The 23266-nt window shown below is 39.1% G+C and overlaps 1 protein-coding gene across 1 annotated transcript in view; it reads right to left on the bottom strand.

The window, feature by feature from the left end:
- Positions 1-23266, bottom strand: part of gmds (GDP-mannose 4,6-dehydratase) — a 271469-nt gene that overhangs the window by 34340 nt on the left and 213863 nt on the right. The window contains exons 8-9 of the mRNA XM_012872192.2: positions 22788-22906; positions 22367-22463 (exon numbers count right to left, since the gene is read on the bottom strand). Coding sequence (XP_012727646.2) covers positions 22367-22463; positions 22788-22906 — 216 coding nt within the window. The remainder of the gene's footprint in view (positions 1-22366; positions 22464-22787; positions 22907-23266) is intronic.

The raw sequence follows: 23266 nt of genomic DNA, 5'->3' as shown, positions 1-23266 counted from the left end.
TCACAATTGCTAACTTGGAGAGAACGGATTTACATCACATCTTCAAACTTTCTCATAGATACTGATTTCATCGACATGTTTGTTTAGAATAAAACTAATTTGTAGAAATGCGGCCATAACCTGGGTAAGTTGTGTGGATATCAAACGGTTAACCAATGTAATTATCTATACTTTGATCAAGACTTATGTGATCTTGAGTTACTGACCAACATGGAAATGGACATAAGGTACTAGTGTGCAAGATGGTATATTGGTATTTCATTGTTCCTACTCTAGAATATTAAAAATACATACTTACCCTTTCAAGCTGTGCTACATGGTGGTTTACATATTGTATACAATGCAGCAATAATGCAAAAAATGCAAAGTGTCATATTTGATCATGTCATGACTTTAAAAGAAAGTGTATAATGTCCCCACAAACGATCTAAAAAATAATTTGCAGTCTCAGTTGTGTTCAGAAATAAATGTAGTGACATTTTGAGGTCCTTTTCTTACTTCTAAGACAACTGCTGCAGTTCAAAAGTATGTATGTATGTATGATTATTATTATTTTTATTATCATTACAACTTCATATCCTAAAGGAAAGACTGATGGGCTGGATATGCATCATAATTGGTCTCTAAGAAAAATACATAGGTTATAGGTTGGCTCGGCTGATCACAGGAAGCTCTAATCAGCAGCGTGGCTTTGCCGCTTCCCTTTCCCCTGCTGACCTACTCCCCATCTCTCGCCTCCACAATAGAGATACCGGGATCACATTACCGGCTCCGAGGGTTAGGGGTCAATCCCATTTTTCAGCTCTCCTCGCCCTTTTCCCTTTACAGACTCTTTCCCAGGGGTTACAGGCTCCTGTCACCTAAATTCACATCAGTTCACGCGTGGCGAGGGAGTGGTATCCATCGGAAACCCTCCATCTCCTCTCCCACAAGCTCTCCCCCTTTTTTTCCTCGCCCACACACCCACTTTAGTGTCCTCTTGATGGACAGGTCTCTGATCTCTGAGATCACTTGCACAAAGACGTAGACATGGTTAATAACATGCTTAAAGCACTGATGGACTCTCTGTGTTATTGTGCTGATGTGTTTCTGTTAAAGTTAGATTTTAATGAGCAGAGGGTCAAGTTACCAACTTCCTGCACAGAAACGGGTTACTTAGACATGTAAGTGAATGAAAAAAAAGGAGAAGAAACTCAGACTGAGAAGTCTTATACTTTATAGAAGATTCACTTGTATCTAAGGGTGGGACTTTCTTAGGGGATTTATTTTCTTTTTTAAATAAGTTAACAGTTTTCTTGGAGATCTTTCCCTGTACAAGAGAAACATGTCTATATGTAGCTCAAAATGAAGGAAAAACTGGATGTAGCCTTCAAAATAGGGAATGGTGTTTTTTTTTGCACACATGGAAACTGGTGCCTATGTGCAGTGGTCATTCGCTGAGAGGAGGGGAACACCCTGGACAGCCTGCAGGGCATCGCAGGGTGATTTCATCACAAGGCCACACTGTGACACAGAGGACAAAACATGCACACACTCACTCCTAAAGACAATTTGAGTGACCGATAAACCTAACAAGAATGTTTTTAAACCGTGAGAATAAGCTTGAGAAATTTGAGAGGACCCACTAACGGACGGGTTTCTCTCCACGGAAAATTACCTTTTTTGTGAAAGACAACAATGGCAGGTCTTCCAAAAATAGACTTGATAATAAACTCTAAATATGATATCTATCTGCTGCTGGTGAGAGTAGTTCTTGAGAGTTCAAATTAATGGTGGAAATATGTGAAAGAAACCTTTAGTGTTTCTGAAACCGTGACTGTTTATAATGTTGGTATACCAGATAACCCCAAACAGGCTAATAGCTAGAGTTTAGTTTAAAATTTTTTTTCATTGGTCATGATGTCAATAGTTATACATCAAAGCACCCAAATCCTCAACAACTGACAGAACAAAACAAAAAGAATTACTCGGGCTACAGGTTGCAAAAGATGTCATTGAATTGAAGTCAAAGGGGGTAAAAAGTCGGCTAATTGCTGAGAGTTGGAGCATTACCACAACATGGTTGGGAAAAGGATCACTTGGATCTCAACTGTTAAACAGAAAACGATGAGAGTCCAACATCTGGGAACACTACGGCGAATAAAATTCAAATCAACGAGTGCTTTCAAAAAGGGTGTTGTTGAAAAGTATTTGGGCTCAGAGAATAAATCAGCTATTTTTGTTTGTTTTTCAGAAATAATGGGTTATTAGTCAAATTCCTATCAAGTTGATCAACCACATGTCTGTGTCCAAGCCAACAAAGAGCACGCAAGAGCATACTTTAGATATGGCTAGATATGGAAAATCGCGTTAAACATGTGCCTAAAGGCAAGAGAGCCTCTCAAATCACAGAAAACAAAACTCAATCTTAGCATGGCCAGGTTGGTAAGCTGGGGTAGAGACAGGAGTCCTCAAAGCATATTTGCCTTTGATCCTGTTGTGGTTTCTCAAGGACATAATCTGTTTCAATTATAGCTTGACTGTGAATAAAACATGAGGCTAAATTGACTTTAATGACAATTAATCTGGCAGGTGATCATTAGCTGCACTTCCACACAGAATCCCTGAATGTTTAGATACAATAAACCAGACCTGTGGTTGTGTCAGTTTTATTTCAGCACTATATAAAATAAACTATAAGATAAAAAAGTGCTAAATAATGTGTAGAGAGGAAGGAAAGCAGAATGGTGTCAAAACACTGATGCACATAATCAGGAGGGAAATTATTATCTGGTCTGTGATCATCAGATTAGTAGGTCTATGGAAATGTCAGTGCTGGGATGACGAACACACCGGCCAACAATAGATTTAGGCTCTTGCTAGCTTTCTGGCAGATAATTTTGCCCATTTTTTGTTTCAGTAACTCCCTGAATAGACATCATCTTATTCTTTTTATTGGTACATAAACTTAATACTCTATATTTAAGAACATCCAAAAAATTTGAACAAATCTAAGGGCCCTAACTTGCCAGAAGACAACTTAAAAAATTAAAAAAGCAAGATGTGTTCCAATGACATCATTGCAAAACAAAAAAATGGTTTCCTTTGGCACTGGTGCAGTATTACAAATTTTAAATGATGCATTTTGAAAGCATTTAGGGCAGAGGTGTCCACCCACCAGCCGTTTGAGGCCCTCAGAAATTTTGGGCGGTTTTGTGCAATTCAAGAATAGTACAAATCTGACTGGCATGAAGAGGCAGTTGATGAGCTGCAGCAAGCATTTTTTTAAGAAAGAGTTCCTCTTGCTGAGAATCTCCTATTAGAGAGTCGACCCGATAATTCCACAAATGATGTCTTTCTTTTAATAACTACACAATTTTTTGAGTCTTTGGATCCAACATGAATTACAGATTACTTTTCAAAAAAACTAAACAGACCACTTTGCTTCTTTCATTAAATGAAAGAAATTAGCCTTTGCGTTTTTATTTAAAAAAAAAAGTTTATGACGCCTGTGAGTATCTTCCACTTTCCTATTATTGCCCACGTGTTTAGGCATTATAAATTCTGCTCCAAGAGCAAAATGCATCTGATTCTCAAACATCAGCGCTGTTTACGACATGCAAACTGAGCACTTTAAAAAGTCTGCTCAGGTGATCTAGACACAGGCATAGATAAAGGTTTTACAAAAATCAGCAGTAATGTGATTCGAGTTATCACTGATTCTGTCTTTCTGTGTGTGAAACAGGAATGAGAGATACTTCTTTAAGGTTTATCACAATATTTTGTGGCGTTTATTGGGATAAAGAATAACTTTATGAAGAAAAGTATTCAAAAATCCATAGCTGTTGTCTTGGGGAAAATATTTGAATTTTCTTTTTGAAGATTTTATGCTAGACTGATGATTGCTTATCGTAGCGTACACGATAATGTTGTAAATTCTTAAACCTAGGCTAAAAATCTAGTTGCTGCTGTTACTATTTAGAATGAAATCCCAGATTTGACAGAACATACTGATACAACGTATGTTCATGGTAAATAAATAATAAGGAGAACTCAAACACATGACCCCTCTTATTCACAGAGCAGAGGGTAGGAAGCATACAGCCACCACCCTGCAATAAAAAAACAAAAACCTTCTTTTATTCATAAAGATAACAGTGCGTAATTATATTCCAGAAAGTATTTTTTTTTATTTTGACAATATTTATACAAGGTTTTCTATGATATATCTAGAATTTTAGACATGACCAATTTTTAGAAACCTACATACAATGACAAAAAAAAGGAAATAGTAAAAAATAAGATAGATGTCATGTGGCTCTGGATAAAAGAATGCTTAAAACATGTAGTTAAACATCCTCCTATTATTTAAAGAAATTAATTAAAAATATGTGTTTTAAATGAGTGTTATACAATGCAAAAATAACAAATGCATTATTTATTTTCATCTGCTACATCTATTAATACCTTTTTAAATGTTTTGGTCACATTTGTTCTAACATCCACATTTTAGGATATAAATAGCTATTGTACAATAATATTATAAGGCTGAATGTGCGCTAGTCACTCCATTAGGCAAACATTAAAAAAATAACGAAGAAAACTATGAACCCTAAATAAAAATTCTCCTTAAAATATGATTTCCCGTGAAGATACAGTTGACCTCATTTTATTTGAACCCCTGCAGGCCTAGATGTAAAATTATTTTTATTTAACAAAGAAGTTTATTTCTGATAGGGAACAAAAAGGGTGTATAAAACAGTTTTAAAAAAATTATCAATATGGGAAAAAAAAGAGAATTTATCTCTATTTATATTTAGCAGAAAATGTCAAATAATAATACCCATCTCAATTATCAATAAAATTGGCACTAGAGCAGTCAAACCTTATATATAACTGCTGAACAGCTTTCTGCATATTTCCACTTCTATTTTGACAATTTAGATTTTTTTGATGAGCTCCAGGTCTTTGACATTGGAAGGCCTCCTTACCATCTCCCTAATCATCAGACCCCTCCCCAGATTCTCTCTCAGAGACCCCAGTTAGGACCCTGGCTGGGGCCACACTAAAACGTTAACATTGCTTTCAGTCAAAAGAAACATGTTGGTCAAATGAAAAGATTCCTTAAACCTAAACCTGCCAGAGGTATGAATTTGTGGCCCTAACTGTAACTGGGCATGAAATGACTCAGACAGTAAGGGGAAAAACACTCCCACAAGTATAGAATCTGCCTGAACAGTTTAAACTGTCAATGAACTCTTCAAGCACGACTGAAAATGTGTAACTGCTTGTAGTGCGTCTTTAACAACTCCCCATCATTTTCCCTGCAACCCACGGCATCTCTGGCTGTCAGCGATATTTCCAGGCAACTAGTGACTTTCCAGGGAATCATCATGAAAAAAAGCAAAAAAAGCAAAACCAAACCCAACAACACCCACTGAACCTTTGGGTTTACGAAAACCATTTCAAATAATGCTTAATTTAATGCTTCTTCAGTGTGAAAGTACTGCGGGCCTCTGTCAGGCATCCAGACTCAACGCCGTTAACCCGTTTTGTGTGTCAAGTCCCATAAATTCCAGCGGAGGGGCTCGATAAAGCTTGTTCGGCAGATAAATCACGCTGCTCATAAAAGACATTTGCTTCTCGTCGTCTGTCTGGCGTTCAAACATTCACCTCCATCCATCACCGAGCCAAGCTGTTGTCAGAATACTAACGCCTCTCTCCAACTTCTTTTTCTCCTTATCGCTGGCTTATAACGAGAGGAATCTTAGGAATCTTGGAGCACCGTCTCCCCCCCCCCCCCCCCCCCCCCCCCCCTCCAACACCCAATATGACAAGGTGAAACACAGACTTGTGCTTCTTTTAAAACACAGACTAATTTTTTGGCACATAATTCCCACAAATTGTTTCCAGATGTTGGAGCTAACCACTGTAGCGAGGCAACAAGTGTGGAGGAAAGAGGAGAAAAAAAATTATAAAAAATATACGACTATGATGTGTGAATCTGAGCACAGGGACAAGGTCTACATGATAATAAAGTCAGAAGGTGGCCGGCGGCCAACAGTCCCCTCCTCTTGTTTTAAGACCCGTAGTGCGCTTTAGGAACCGCACCCAGTGAAACGGCTCGAGCTCGCTGCCTCAGCACTTCTCCGTCCAAATGGCTGCGGTTCAGTTAGAGGTCTCGCTGCCTCGGTCCTGAGATGAAGCACCTCGGAGAGCCAGCAGTTCGAGCCGGCCCCCTGGCTTCCGCCACTGCCTCTGAATGATGCCGCTGCGCAGCCAGAGACGTAAAACTGGATAATAATAGCTGCTCATTCCTCTCCGCCCCTGCCGCCCAGACAGGGTCAGGACGTCAAAGACCATATTTAAGTGAATGATAACTGACAAATGAAGGTGAACGCTTCAGCACACAGCCCCGGTGAAATACGATCTACGACTCCAGTTAAACATATTTAGCGGGTCGTAATCTTGGCAGGTTACTTGAATCTGACTGATGGATTTTGTGACAGCTTTGTAAGAATGGAGTCCCTTTAAATGAGAAGCTTCTGGTCTAGTCATTATAGAGGAGTGCAGCTCAATGCATCATAAAGTTGCTTGTTTGCAGGTGAAAACGGCGAGGGAGTAAAAGAATAAATGGGTCACTACCTTAACTGCACACCAAGTCATAATATTTTAAGGGAAACAGTTTTTTTTTTTAAAAGTTTCAACTTTCAAATCTCAGGTTGGTTTACGAAAATATCTCATCAGGGTGTTGCTCATTTCGCTTTTTAACCATTTCATAATCTTGATTGTTTTGTAATGACAACCTTTTGTACAGATTAAACATAAATTCAAACCTGCCAGATAGATGTTTGGTACCTACACTGCAAAAAGGGAACTAAAAGTAAGTAAAAGTTTCTTGAAATTAGTGTATTTTTCCTTGATTTGAGGAGCTAAATAAGACTATTTGCCAATGGAATGAGTATTTTTACCCCTAAAATAAGATAATTGGATATCTTGCACTTGGAATAAGCCGATGGAGATGAATTGTTTCTATTTTAAGTGCAAAAATCGTATTCCATTGGCAAATAGTCTTATTTACCTGCTCAAATCAAGGAAAAATACACTGATTTCAAGAAAATTTCACTTACTTTTAGTTCCCTTTTTGCAGTGTACTTTCACAACTGTCAATTTTAAGTATTGCTTTATTATTTAGTTAATTACTAAATCCAAGTCTAAAAACCTTGCACCATTAAAACTTGTGTTCGGTTTTTAGATCAACAGAAACCTAAAATGTATGAGAACAGTTATCTGCAAATCAGTGGTTATTTATTTCAAGTAACACCACGAGTAAGGCAAATTACTTCGTCACAATGTGATCTGCCATGAGGTGGAAAACAACTTCACATTACTAACTTTAGAAAATTTACTAGAAAGTTTGACCCATCAATAATTTTTTTTACTCAGCTTTGTAATGAAAAGAACATGAAAGCCTGAAATCCAAAGAACCAAAGAAGCAAGGTTCTGTTATGATACAGACAGCCGAACAGCTATTTTTCTTTCAATAAGCTCTGAACTGGATACCCCAGCACATTTCTAACCGAATACTGGAAAACTGAAATGGCCTTCATATTTCAGGCTTCATTAAGTAACAAATATTAGGCAAAAACAGCAGACCAAAATCTCTGGTGCACAGGGACAGTGTATGAGTTACTGCCTGCCAGGGGCCATAATATTATTAGCACGCATGCACACGAGGCTATACCTGTTTTTCTCATTGTTAGGATGAAGACTGTCCACCATAGAGGGCTCTGACAGTGTGGTTTCCAGAATCTTAGGGTTTCGTATTACGTCTGAATGGATTGTCTCAATCGTGGTTTACTGATTGCATCAGAAATTCAACGCCGTGATTCGTGTGAAGATGGGTTTGCATTAAAAATAGTGTCAGAAATGTTTGACATTTGCTCAAATGAGCTCATATTATTTTGACTTTATGTAGAAATGGCAATGCTGATTTAGTGTATTATAGACTGCACTACAAGGACCCTGGGAGGGGATTTATGAGGTCTGGACTGCTTGTATGGAATAAAATGAAATTCAAAACCTACTATTCTTTTTTTTTTTTTTTTTATTCAGGCCCGAGCACTGAGTGCTTAACTTCTGCTGCTACCTAAAATCCTGTAGTGAATGTTGGGAAACTAACGTGCCTTAACTTCCATTTCCATCAAAGGTTTCTATGCTCTGTGTCATGGCAAAAACATTTAACTCAAATATAATAAATCAGAAGTTCATCATCAGCTAGTGATTCAAATTTTGTCCTGTTGCATAGTGATATCAATGTTCAGATGTATCAGGTTAAACAGTTTACCACAAAAACATTTTTAAATATCTCCTGACAACATAAACTAGTTATTGTTCATTAATCAATAAAAAAAGTTCAGGTTGTGACCTCAGGCATGAATTAAATATTTTTTTATCATTAAAGAGTCTTTGCAGCCTGGCCTTTGGCAGATGACATACATCTATTCTTTTCACTGGTCACAATAACAGAATTTCAACTTGGCAAAAGCTATACTTCATGTACAAACAACATTAGCCATGTTTCCCATCCAATTGCGATGGGAAATTTGAGCAAACTTTGAAAATGTCGCGATAAAGAAAATGCGAATTAGGCACATTTCCATCTGCTGGTTTGGAGCGAATTAACCAGGCTACGCAACATGTCATTTTATCAGGGGTTGACGTTACGCATTACTGTAATAAACAGGAAGTAGAGGCCGCAAACTAGCATGGACCACAAATCAAAAAAAATAAATAAATAAAAAAATTACAATTACAATTACATCGGGCAAGTTGTGATTGTTCGGTCATGTCAACTAGTATTGTCAATGTTACATGCAGTCCAGTGATGTTGAGAAAGAAATGCAATTCTAAAATGGGGGTACGAAATGCGAAGTGACTTTCGCTTTCGTGAGCACAGAATTAAGTTCTTCTGGCAAACAGGTTAATGTTGAACTTTTATCCAAACATCTATTTAACACCAATTACAAGCATTGTAATGTGTTTCATAGCCTGTCTTAGGGTTGTTGGTTTTCTAAAGTCTACTGGTAACACTTCTGGTCACTCTTGCTAAAGAAAAAACAAATAAAAAGTTTCCTCCCACACGCAGGAAAACAGTCAAAAGCATTCTTCGGTGAGATACCTTTGAGATCTCAAGCCAAAGGAGAGGAGGCAGGTCAAAACACTTCGTTTGAATCGTTTGAACGCAATAAGGAATGCATTCAAGATCACCGTTGATATTTGACTGTGTCAAAAGCATACAAGGGTGCAATTGTACTTTAGATTGAGCTACACCTGACGGTGCCAAACATTATTTAGAAACTACATCAGTCAGGTATGTCTTTGTCTCGCTGATTACCTCAACAGGTGGGTCAGCTATGCTGCCAACTGTCATGAAAAGTTACAACACTTTAGCGTTCTTTATTTCACTGGATCACTGGAACCATTGTCTGAGTTTCTCATCATGTGATGACATGACTGATGACGTGAGAGAATATGCAAGCGGGAGAGGCTCTGCTGAATTCGTTAAGCTCATCTCACTGCAGGTATGACAGCCATCTGGGACAAGAAGGAAGTTTAGGGTTGGGAGTTTCGCACACGCGGACCTCGACAGGCAGTTGACAGGTGCAGGGGGGCGGTATGTCAACAATGCTATTTTTAGGGGTTGACGTGGGAGCGTTTTACTCGTACCTGCTCCCTGGGTTTTGGAAAAGGAAGGTGGAGAAATTCCTCTGGCAAAATATCACACTTTGCCACGTGTTAGGTCAGCAGGAAGAAGCTGATTTTCGTTTTTTTTTGTTTGTTTTTTCCAGGATGTCTTCATTGAAGTCACAAAAATAAATCAGAATTCACACACTGTTTTTACAAAAGTGTTTTATTTTTTTTTAAGCAATGTGATTAGCGCTCAAGGACTTTACACTTGGAGCCAATAAACAATGAACAATGCACCACTAAGCAGCTACAATGCATATGATGTTGCTGCAGGATGTTGCACAGGGTGACAGCAATGATAAGAACAGGATTTATTTCATGAAAGACTTTTTTTTTTGCATGGAAACAGAGATAACATTTGCCCTGCTGTTAAGAGTTGTAAGGTGTCTCAATCAGACACACAAACTAAAAGATGTTACATCAGTGGTACGTAGCACTCCTTCGATTCACACTTGTTTCTCACAGCACAAGCATAAACTTGTTTGCAAACTTGTTTAAAACAAAAGAACACGCGGTCATGCATAGCCAGCACTGAAGGGAATGCTGGTAAATGACTATCAAAAGCCTGATTTGCATTTAATACATGGGAATCTTGGGTGATAGCACCCTCCCATCAGTCAAAACCTGCCACAAAATAAGATGCCTCCCACTGATGTCCCTGGAAACTGGAATTTCGATGTGATAATGCAATCCTGCTGTGATTTGGATTTAGACAGAGTAGCTTAACTGAGTTAAAGGAAAACAACTAACTGCATCTCTCTTTACAGACTGAGCGCTGCTGTATTTTGTCTCAAAATGTAAGAACTTATCTTTTTTGGAAGTTAAATGAATACGGTGCTTAAGATACTTAACATGTTCATTTCTTATCATTTAGCTCTCTAGAAAGCAAAAACAATCTAATCAATAACAACACACTGAATGATTAAGTACAACCACCAACCTCACATTGCAAGTCAAGAACAGGTGCTACAGCCTGACACACCCAGCTGCCAAAAATACTGATGGCTCACAGATGGAAATCTCCCCGATCTGTCAATATACCAGTATGACGTCTAGATCCAAATGATAGAAACCACAGTGAACTCAGATTAACTGCTACAATGCTGGGAGATTTTATACGTAGAGCATTCTCTTATTGTGAAAAGGCTACGGAACAAGTGTAGATGTGGAAAAGCAAGGCGATGCCATTTTAATTTCAAGGTTGTATCACATATATATTAAGCAATCGCAAATCAACTTAACTGAACAACAATATGTGGCCTTTGACTGTTAAAAAAACCAAAAACAAAAACTGAGCCGTGTGTGAAAACCTAAGCACACCCTATAATTATATACTTTGTAGCAGAACCAACATCACCAGTAACAATGCCAAGTAATCATCTTATTTCTTCTGTCCTTTCTGCTACATACCTCTGAAATCCCATCAACAGATTAAGGGATAATTTCATTCATTTCAGATGACTCAAGCTGACTGGGAGGCAGGGATCTATGAAGACACTCAATGTGAAAGAAGCTTTATTTGACTTTATATGATATTAATTAATTGTTTTGTTAGATTTTTGTCACAGCAACAACCCCATAATTTCAAAAGTGGCATATGATTTAAAAATCATATAAGAGTGTAAAAGTACCAAATTTGTTTTAAAAGAGCACAGATAAAAAACTGTTTCAAAAATTTTCACAAGAAGCACAGAAGGCTTTTTCTCATGGGGTCCAAAATTCTTCAAGTCAAAAAGAAAACAAACCTTATATCACAAAAAATATACTATGAATTTAATTTATTCAATCAACAATACAATAAGAATGAAACATTTTGATTAAATAACGTGGTCAGATTTGGTGTGGAAAAGGGATGCAAATCATTGTGGGTCAAAATCTTAAAAGGTGTTCTACAAATTTGCTTTATCAAAAGAAAGACATGCAGACACTTTTTCTTTTTCTCTGCTTTCAAAGATACTGGGGGCTTGGGCACTGTGGCTGCTGGGGGTGGGTTTGGGATGGGGGAGGTAGCTATCCCTGTATTGGTCCTTCTTGGGCTTCTGTGTTCTGGGGGCCCTTTTGGGCATCTGGGGTTCTGGTATCCCTGGTGTCTGCCTTGGCGCTCTGGAGGGGGAGTCTTTGGCTCCTCAAAACCACTACTGAGCATTTGTCTTATAGATAAACCTTACTATTGAAGCACACTCTCACAAACTCCTACAGGTGCTTGTACCCAGGTCCTTACAGATTTACTTCTATGCAGATAAACTGTATAATTAGCTTTGGCTGTCATTATATACATGTACTAAATAATTACATAAAAAAAAAAAAAAAAAAAAAAAAAATTTCAGTGAAGTTATCAAAGGCATTGGTTGTTTGTACTTGCAATACTTTTTGTTTGGTTTTGCTCTTTTTTATCTATCTTTCTGCAGGTGTGGAAGCAGACTCTGAGGGTGTTATCTTGCACTCTATTCTTGTTGTACTCTATTTTTGTCACCTTTTCTCCCTTTTAACATTTTACCTCATCTTTTCTTTCTTTTACCTTTTGGTTTCCATGTCCATTGAACTTAAAACAATCTCAAAGTTATATCTGGTTTTGCATAAATATCAAGCAGAGCACTATAGCAAAAGCAGTAATGCTCCACTTGTGAAAGTAAATCTGTTGGGTTCTCTTTGGTGTTAAGACAGCAATTCCCAATGAACCACAGCCAGACAGGACACATAAAACAGAAAGCACTTCCTGTACTTAGCCAATAAATTATTTAAAAGCAGATGTCATCCTGTTAATTATTAAATTAAAGAGAATGCAAAAGCATGGTTAGAGAAATAGTTTGTGTTGTACCACAAACTATGTCAGTTTCCATTGTACACTGATTCAAATTTGCTTTTAATTATTTTTCCCAGTTGAAAAAAATAAAAGTCCCCATCTGTAGCAACCCCCTTTGCTGGCACATTAAATTTGTGTCATGCTTGAATTGTAGTCGGCGGCAACACACAAGTCCAGTGGCCGCACTAAGAACATCCCTGCTTTAGAACTATAGCAAATATCCAGAGAAACCAAGCTAGGGCACTCACTCAGATGTCAGGCGTCCGCTGTAATGACTGACACATAGCCTAAAGGATGATTATCTCATGCTTTAGGTGGCAGTTTGACTGAACAAAACGCGGGCAGAAATTTGCTAAACTGAATTTGATCCTGAAAAAGATTAAGGAAACCACTTGAGGTGTGAAAAGAAAAAAAATATGAGGCAGAATGTAGGCAGATGTCCAAGCATCATGTCTGGAGAAGTACTAATGTCTATCCATCTAAGAAAACCCCCACAGGGGAAGCATGGTTGTTACAATCACATTCTTTAACACCGCTTCTCTGCAGCAGAGTTAGAAACAGAGTTTCTGAGGAGACTGGTCCCAGTAACAAACAAATAATAAAAAAACGAGGGACTGAGTGGGTTAGCTCAACCCGTCAGCCTTACGTTAATTTGGCCTTGTTATGACTCTGAGGCTACATCCACGTGAAGCCGAATACCGCATCTGCACAGAAAAGTTTGAGCATATATATGAAACCACGTGAAGCTGGGGGAGCAGTAATAGGTGTTGCAATATCTACACCATGCCAGTGAGTGGCACAGTAATGCTGCTACTGAAGTAAAGAAGAAGAGCTGAAGAGCAGGGAGAAAACAACGAATGCAGGCGAGAGAAAAAAAAAAAAAAACATTTGGAAGGGTTCAGACTTATCCACTCTAGGAGCAGGTTTCAAATGTAGTCGATTTCGCCACCGCTTCATTTAGATGACCCCCTAACCGACCGAGAAGTTAGCCGGATACAGCCAAACCCAGCTTCCTCTAGATGGGGTCACAGCTTACTTTGAGGCAAGTTGACAACTAGTTGTGAAGCAGTGGGGGGTAGGATGCAGCATGAGGCATTTTAACCAACAACACAGTGGATTGCTTGGTTTTGTCACAGAAGAGCACAAAAACAGAGACTGAAAAGGATCTTGCATTACCAATGGCTGTTACTAGCCAAAACGACTAAAGCACCTTCAATAGCGTCATATGTCGTCAGCTGGTTTAGTAGGGTCACATTGTTGCTATTAAAGGAAGGCACACAGTGGTAGATCTGCTACCCAGAATAAAATTGGGTCCATGCAAACTTGAATGGCTTGAGTGGCTCTAGGGGTTGACTTGTGAAAAATAGAGGAGATGGGCTTGTCTGTGGATGTATCATTGCACTATCCTTTAAAATGTGATAAACAATCAGCCAATGGTTTCAGTGTATTTTTAAGAAAGCTTGACAGTATCTAGCTCCATCATAGCATGGATCCCAGAAATCTAACTCTGCAAAGCCTACAATGAGGCAAGCAAAACATTTAAAAGGTGTAGTAGGTAACTTTTATGAAAATATATTTTGTACATATTTGTTAAAACTGTCACTCTGTCCTAACAGTAAAATAGGAGAGATAATTTGAGGGGAAAACAAATAAAGCTCCTCTGGCTCCTCCCAGTGGTCCTACTGCCATTTGCAGAAATACACCGCTCCCGGTCAGAAACAACCAATCAGCCAGGAGGAATGTGCCAATCACTCTCGTGTACGCGCTGCTCACACACCTCCACTGCACAGTGTGTGTTGTCGTTCAAGCTCAAAATTACCAGTGTGCTTTAGCTGTGTAAACAAATGATGGAGAAAGAACCCAACGTTACAGGAAAATTTGGCACCTACTCAAAAAACTAAGACAGGTATACAGAAGAAGGCCGATGATGAAAAGTTAAAGCTAAAAAGAAACTATTAGACTGAGCACAAAATAAAATGAGGGTAAACATTGGAGCAGCACCGCAGACTCCGCTGGGGGGGAGGAGCTTTGGAGTAGCAGAGAACAAGAGGAAGGGACCTAAGGTGTGCTCGTTCAAATTTTCAGGCAAAGTCCGTGGTTTTCTCAGAACTCCCTCCGACGCTAGATTAATCTGAAAATAATAACATGCTTTTATCCATTATGCCTGAATTTTTAGTTTATAGTATACTTTAGCTGTATTTTATTAATTCCAGAAGTTAGAACTGGGATTCAGGAGAAGCATATTTTGAAGTTGAGTGTGTTCACAATTAGCTAGTTCTTGTAGCTATAGTAGATTGACTGCTATTAGTAATACAAGCCTATACAGATTTTTCTCTCCATTTTATTCATTCAAAGACTAATGGTATACTACATACAAAACATGTTGACAAAAAAAGATGTGGAATTCATAACTCTGCCTTTCTTAAACTAATATCAGGTATTTTGGTGTTGCACACTATCTCTTCCTGTGCTCCCTTGTTTCAGACAGAGACAGCAGCCAACTGAGTAAGCTCCACAAATGGCAGTGGAAAATTGACCTAACTGACAAGGTGGGAAGGCGTAAAGACAGATTGAGAGACAGCTCCCCATTTATCACCAGTCGTCCTGCTCGGCAAGAGACTTTGGACAGAATCCATGGGGTTGTCACTCAGCCCACAGCAGGTAATGCCCTCCGGTGACACATGAACTATGAGATATGACTGCTAACCTGTATTAGCACAGACACGCACAAGCGTCGGCATGCAGGCACCAAGTGAAACACCCATACTCGGTAAAACAGAAAAAAAGGCAGTCAACATGATCTATAACTGAGTGCATGTAATTAAACATTAATAAAGTATGAATCGTCACTTGACTTTGGTTTTCATCTGGTCATACAATCTTCCAGATAAAATAGCCTTAAAATACGTTTAGTGATCCAGTTTTTGTGCTTCTGACTTGACAGCAATAGATAGTTTTGCAAGTTTTCTCTTGATCTCCATTTTTATTGTTACGTGCATGCCAGGCATATTCTGTAGTTGACTTCCCATGTCAAAAAATGTACATGTGGGCAGCTAATCAGCCAGATGCATGCCTATCACAATTTTGCAAATATTTAATGCAAAAATAAAGTTATTTTTTGTAAAATGCAATTTTCTTCTGGATTTGTTTTGGATTCATCTTGTGTTCTAGGTCCTGTGTATTAGATAATTGAGAATTGCACAGACACATTCATTTTTCCCTGCCGTGCAAATCTTGAAAATAATGTTCAAAAGTAACAATGACACAGAAATAAAAGAGTGAAACTTCACAAATGTGCACAGTTATGGTGCAATAAAATGAAAGTAATCATAACCAGTAGAGCACAGGCCAGAGAGGCACACCTGAGGCTGCTTACCAGAGCCAAACCACAGTGCAGGTAAAACCCCTGCAGTATGTCTGGAACAAATGATGGCTTTTCAACACCCTGACAGTTGGAGCAGTTTGAAAAATTCAAAACAAGTCTGACAGCTCATGTCGCACATCTTTCGCTTTCACGTCTGCAGAAAATGTGGGTGGTTCCACGTTTTCCAGATTTAACATCAATGCATTGTCTCAAGTAATCACTTCCACAGTAAAACACAAAGTCGATTTAACCTCTGTAGGAGCAGAAAAAACACACAAGACGAAAGTTTGGAACAGAAGCCTTTGCTTTTAACCCCCTTACAACCACCCCTTCGTGTCTACCTCTGTCCCCAGGGTTATTGAGTACAAACACTGACAGGGCTAATGATAAATTACACATATTTTAACTCACAGCCCGAGGTGACAATGCACCTACACCACACAATCCTTTTTTTTTTTTTTTTTGCAAGTCCCCAAATGGGAGCACATGCACATCTTCTGAAATCTACACAGCAAACGTGACACTGAAAGCGTCTGAGTCAGCTGGAAGCTCAGGACACACATGGCACCCACTCGATGACAGGTATTTCCACTCAAGGTGAGCCACAATAGAGAAGCATGAGCCCAGTGTCAGCCGCTTCCTGTCTGAGGGTTCAGAGGTTAAACTCTCTTCGGTCTCTTTCACTTCTAGAAATGAGGAGACAATGAGAGTCTACCCGCTGTAACTGAACCGTCCCAACCTTGTCGTCTCTACAAGCTTTAACCTCCGAGCTGCTCAGGTGGCGGAAACGTTGCATAATTGTTCTTGATTTTTCTGATAGCTGCGATAATTTTTTAAATAATTTCACATTTTACAGAAAAGCACAATTTTCATGTTGAAAAATTAGACCACCTCAATAAATATTCAGACCTTCATACAGATTTGTTACTGTTCTAGTTCACTGTCATGTTGCAGGGTCAAAACACAATGTCTCACATTATCCTAAAACATTAGCTGACAGACTAATTTACTTTGGACATTATTGTGTTGAGTTGGCCAAACCGTGACACTTCTACCTCCGTGCTTCACAGTTCATATGAGTTAGTTGCCTGTGATTCGGAACTGCAGAGTTTTAGTCCAAACTTCTCCTTTGTTATGGTGTCCAGAAATAAAAGTTTTACGCTTATCTGTCACAAGAAAAAAAAAAATTCTAAGTCCTGATCTTTGTCCTCAAGGGCAAACTTTAGTCTGGCCTTTATGTTTTTCTTACAGAGTAAAGGTTTCCTCATTTCACTCGTCTATGTGTTTGAACAAGCATGCTTTCTGGTCGGTAGCAGGAGGCAGCTGTGGGTCCCAGGACAACATTTTAGGGGTTTTCTGCTTCTAAACCTCGCTTGCTTGATCAGCTAGACCTGGGTATGTTTGCCGTTGTTATGTATGCACAGTAGTTTTTATACAGTGAAATAGACCATTTCAAAATCTTCAGAGATCTATTTAAATCCATTACCAGACTCTTAAGCTGCTACAATCTCCTTTCTGGAGGCTTCAGTCAGGTCATTTGATCTCAATACCAGATAAGACTTTCAGTACATAGTTAAACATGAGTCAACAGTCTACTGAGCAGAATACACAAATTTCCCTCGTTAAAATCTGAATTTATTTATTTTATTTTACCCTATGGATCTTAATGGATCTTAATGGATCTTCCAAATATCCACTGCCATTAGCTTAGGGTAGTCTGATATTTACACATAGATCGTTTTAAACCCATCTGGTCTCAGAAACAGCGAACCGGGATCAACTGTACAGGTGATACTGCCTATATACTGACATATCACAAAAACTACACGTTTTCTTGGCCAACAGGTCAGTGTTTACTCAATCAATTCAAGGTGTAGTTTTCAGTGTGGATTCAGGGTTAAGACCCTGAATGAATAGGCTGACATGCACAAAGAATACAGGCGCAGGTGTGTAACCAGTGCTGCCATACCCTCAGCAGTCAGTCAGCAGGGCCTCCTTTTTAATCCCCTGCCGTCACTCAACTGAATCTCAACCTTAATCTCAGAGGACCAAACCTCAGGAGACGGGGGCTTCTGGCTTTTAACCAAGAGTTTGATGGCTAATCTGAGCCACAACACTCTAGCGTAACCTAATACCATCAGCAGAGAGAATCTGCAGCACCTCGGGCACCCCCTAAATGCAAGGCACACCTCACATCTAATGAGAGATAGATGCCTGAAAAATACTTCCTGTTGCACAAGCTGACTTGTTCATGCACAATTTCTTCTCTACAGTGCCCACAAACCAGCTCCTCATTGATCAGGTCTACCCCTCAAAGAAAGTGGCACATTCTGATACACGCCCTCACCATTAAAGGGATGTTTTTTGGTTGGCCTTAGTGAATATGTGGAGCCTTTCTGCATTCACAGACAGGATACAGCCGACATTACTCTTAAAGAGGCGGGCTGGCTTGTTTCCAGCAGTTTAAAAGCGTACAATGAGCCGCCTGGAGCTGTCAGCTGCACCCTTTACGGCTGATAAGTGCATGGTCTCGGACACAATGACCGGCAATGGGCCACATGTAAAAACAAACCAAAACAAAAAACGCAAGACTCGCATTGGTAAGGTCAAATATATAGAAATATTCACAGTGCTATGTGATAAACACAGCTAGATGTATTTCACAACTTCTTAAAGCAATGTCATTCTCCAGCACCCACAGCCGCGCGTCAACACGTCTGTGTACCAGGCTGCGCAGTCATGACACCGACAAAAACACTGCGAGCTGGTTCACAGTTTTGTGGCCAGAAATTGAAGAACTGTAAATATTAACTGTCAATTAGGTAACACGTTACCAAAGCTTTGGCTGCAGTTAAGAGGTCAAAGGTCAAATAGTTTGACATGGGGGTCATAATGGCATAACAGAATCAACTTCTAGCTTCCGAAGCGGCAGATATTTGTTAAAAATGTCTATTATCACATTATTTATAGGGTGAGAGAAAAGGCGTTGCCTGCTATCTTAACCAGTGTTACTTTTAAGAATCTGCAGACCCATGTCACTGTGGCATGTGTTATGTCTCATGAGTAAACAGCAAAAACGTCTGAGAACAACAAAGTTGTTGATAACACAGCAATTCACTAAAGGTCACATTAAAACAGAATAGTCAGTTAACTCAAACATGTTTCAGTTGGGTTAATTTATGTCACCTATTCACACCAAAATGTTACCTCAAGGTACTCCACAAGACAAGCAGGTCACCTCCAGAAATATATTCTTACCGTAAATCCAGTGCAATCCAACTGTGTGGATCATCTGTCTCCAAATGGAAGAACCGTGGTCTGTATCTAGAGCCAAATAAGATCCTAGTTGGGAAGTGGTGGCCTAGTGCTTAAAGCATTGTGCTTGTGTCCCAGAGGTTCCGGGTTCAACTCCCGAATACTGCCACACTTAACCCCAGATTGCTCCCCAGGCGCTGCACAGTGGCAGCCCACTGCTCCCCAAGGGAATGAGTTAAATGCAGAGAACAAATCTCATTAGAATGTACGTTCCAATGACAATAAAGGTAATTATTATTATTATTATTATTAATTATTATTATTATTATTATTATTATTATTATTATTATTATTATTATTATTATTATTATCATCAGATATCAGACGGGTCATATTTATTTTTCAGTGTAAATATATTGCTTGATTTAGAATAATTAATTTGAATGTTTGCAGCTAAACATGATGACATGTGGTAACATGGCGAGAGACGCAGGCTTCTGGTTAACATGCAGAATCAGCCAGCAGAAAGGCAAAAATACTTAAATTCAAAGAAGAAACTCATTAGTTGTCTTTTAAAAGAATAGGATTCAGAGGAGAATGACAGCAAAAAAGGTTTTATTCAGGTTCAACTGACCGGTTATCTGCTTTTGTGGAGAATTTAAAACCCATTTGTGTTGCATTTTTAAAAACAGAAAAAAATTAAAGTTGAACTTCGGATTTTTCAAGCTCCCAAATGAGACATACTATACTGACGGAATTTTTCCAGGAAAATCGTGATTTAAAACACATATAACTATTTTTCACCCATGGGCACCGGAGGAGGTGCGACAGGCAGCAATTCCAAGCAGGATTTAACATCTTCCTGTATTATCCTTTTTCAAGGAACCCAATTTGACATCTATCAGTATGTTAAGATAAATAATCTCACAAAGTAGTAAAGAGAGCATGACAAAAGCAATGGTGAAAGCAAATGACTTTCCAAAAAACTTACATTACATTAAGCTTGTATTTATAACATGGCTCATAATCTATCTTCAAATGCAAACCCTTTTTTTATTTAATGTTTGAAAAAGATAAATCATTATACTTTCTACTGGGTTAGAAAAGTAACATTTTTATAGTAAACCAACACCCAACTACAGCATTATTTGTGCATCTCATTTATAGTAATAAGCATAGTGGCAGTAGTTTTATGATAAGCGCTGCAGACTATATCAGAGACAAAATACAAACAGAAGATCCTGCATTATTAAAATATTTCCTGTTATTTTTGAATGAGCACTGGTTGAGGCAGGTTGGGATAGGTTTCTGCTTTTTCACTAGTTATTTTTCATCTATTAATTATTGCAGAGTGCGAAAAATTTACCGTACTTTCTGGACTATAAAGCGCACCGGATTATAAATTGCACAGTGAATTTACTTGTCCATGTGTGTCTTTGTCCACATATAAGACGCACCGGATTATAAGGCATTTTACATATTCTTCCCAAGTGTGTAATATCACGCCGCGCCTCCAGTAGGGTGACCAGATGCTCCCGATTTGACCCCGTTTTGGATGACATGTCCCCGGCAAAAGATGTCCCCAAATGCCACCGATTTCAGTGTATCATGATGGAGTAAAAAAAGTTTGGTGCAACAAGAGTCCTGCCACTGTCCCGACGTAGTAGAGCTTTGCCAAACGCACTTTTCTCACCCCCCGTCGGCGTTGCAGTTCAGACAAAACAAACCAACCAGGTAGAGATTCTGTGTACAACAAAATCAGAGACGTCCACAGTTTTCAACTTAAGGAGGAAATAAACTGGCAACGTAATGTAAGCAGAGCGGCTTACAGGCGTGTTTTTAAAAGCGTAAATTTACACCAGTCGGTGCAAAGTTTGCAGCTGTAACTTTTGTCATGGAGAAAGATAAATTACCAGTAAAAAATCTGTAAGGTATTTAATTACCAGTAATATATCCTATGTTTTGATCGCCTAAAAGTCTGTGTCTTGAACATATCTGATTAGAAATTGCATATTTCCCGTTTATTCCCTGCCAAACAGGAGCGCATACGAGTCTTAAATTAGAACTTCAATCTAATTTAGCTGTCGCGTAGCGTTTTGCTTCTGGTTTATATTTATTGACTGACTAAAATGAAAAGCTAACCTAAGCGTAGGATGTGCATATGCTGCTTTGCAATGCGTCCGGTGTGTTTCCTCCTCAACACCGCTCTCTCCTGAGAGGGAGAGCTATCTGTCTCTGTCGGGAGGACAGAGTAGTTTAACTACACTGCCCTGTTTCTAACATAAGGCCAAAATAAACGTAACTTCGATATTGAATTAACTTGTTTTTTTGCTGCTACGGCGAATTCCTGGATCGGGCTGCCTTACATGAATGCACTTCTAGTTTAGACATTACAGTCAGGCAGCAGTGCAGACTGCTCAGGGGTCCTGTTATAGGGCTGATCAGGTAGTGACACAGTGTGCCGTAATGCTCCAAATATCCATTGAGCGTAGCAGCTTCATTGCTTACCAAAGTCGTACTTACACATTTTAACAAATTTTTGAGCACATTGTACCACATAAAATCAGTCAGTAAGCACAACGGTAATCATATATAAGGCACATCATACAATTTTGAGAAAATTTAAGGATTTTGAGTGCGTCTTTGTAGTCCAAAAAATATAGTACTAAACATCTGCCCTTAATTTAGCTTTTTGATTTGCTTATCCTGTTTTTGGTTGCTCTTCTATTTCAGCATTTTCGGTCACTCCATGGACATGTGTCTGTTTTCAGGGGCTTGGGAGGGTGGGGAGTGGGAAAGGAAGTGCTAAAGCTGTCGATCAATGGTTACATGTAATAATTCTTTATTTGCAATGCACTAACTTGAACCTTTTTTTTTTTAAGATGAAACCAGTGTTTTTTTTTTATTTCTTGGTGTTAACATAGATATTTTGTTATGAAGGAACTTAAAATGAGCTCATGTTGGGACACAAGCCTGCCTGCATCCCAAAACGTAATCCTCTTTGTATGGAAGAATGGATTAAGATTCCTCCACAGTTACGTGCAAGACTGATAAATATTTCCCAGGAGTGTTCAGTTGACGCTATCAATGCACAAAGTACACAATTTGTTTCCCCAATAAGTCTACTTTGGTTTTATGGAAAAACATGTTTGTGTGAATTCTTGCATGTCAAAATACGTTACTAGCCACACAATAATAGAAGAAACCTGACTTACCACTTCAGTGGGGCGGAAGAATTTTGGGTCCACCCTCACATGTACCACCCCGGTGTCTTTGCAACGGCCGATCTCATTTTCATCCTTCCCCTCCCACCTGGAATATGAAAAGAATCTAGATAGAGAAGCTTATTCTTTCCACATTTTCATTTGATATTTTTTGTCCTCTGATATTTTTGCAAGGTTTCCTTCTTTGAGGATTTTTAAGTCAAACTGGCACCAATTGTATTACGTTTTCCGGTGGTCTAGAAAAAATAGGAGCACTGAATGAAACTTTCATTTTCAAATTCAAAGTATTGAAGAAAAGATAAAGTCTCTTGGGTTGTGATTTGCCTCATTGTGCTGTAGTAAAAGTGACCTTTATTGTGTGTGTGTGTGTGTGTGTGTGTGTGTGTGTGTGTGTGTGTGTATAAACACTCACACAATGGTCTTTCCCACATGTTTGAAGGCCCTCTCCACAAACTCCCTCACACTGTGCACCTCCCCTGTAGCGATGACAAAATCCTCTGGCTCATCCGACTGCAGCATCAGCCACATAGCCTGAAAGAGACAGAGACAGAGACAGGGAGGTCAAACCACAGAGAGCTCATAAAGACAGTTTGGTGCTCCACTCTGGACACTGCCCAGCTCCAATCTGACAGACAGGAAGTGAACCTGCGACCCCTGAGCGGGGCATTTGCTTGTACCTCTTTCCTGACGTCACCGAGGGGACTCGTGGGACACAAACTGTGGGAAAGGAGGACAGAGAACTCCCACAAGCCCACTGAGCCGCTGCCACACACAAAAATGCACACTCGGTTAGCAAAGCTCGAGCATTAAAAGGAAAGCTGCACGACTGCGATTTTCCTCAACGCCCTTAAACGACATGGTCAGACGCAAAAAGTGTTACTATTCCCAAGT

Source organism: Fundulus heteroclitus, chromosome 9 (genome assembly GCF_011125445.2).
Source record: "Fundulus heteroclitus isolate FHET01 chromosome 9, MU-UCD_Fhet_4.1, whole genome shotgun sequence".
NCBI lineage: Eukaryota > Metazoa > Chordata > Actinopteri > Cyprinodontiformes > Fundulidae > Fundulus > Fundulus heteroclitus.
The sequence above is the reverse complement of the archived record's forward strand: the minus strand, read 5'-3'. Positions and strand labels throughout refer to the sequence as shown.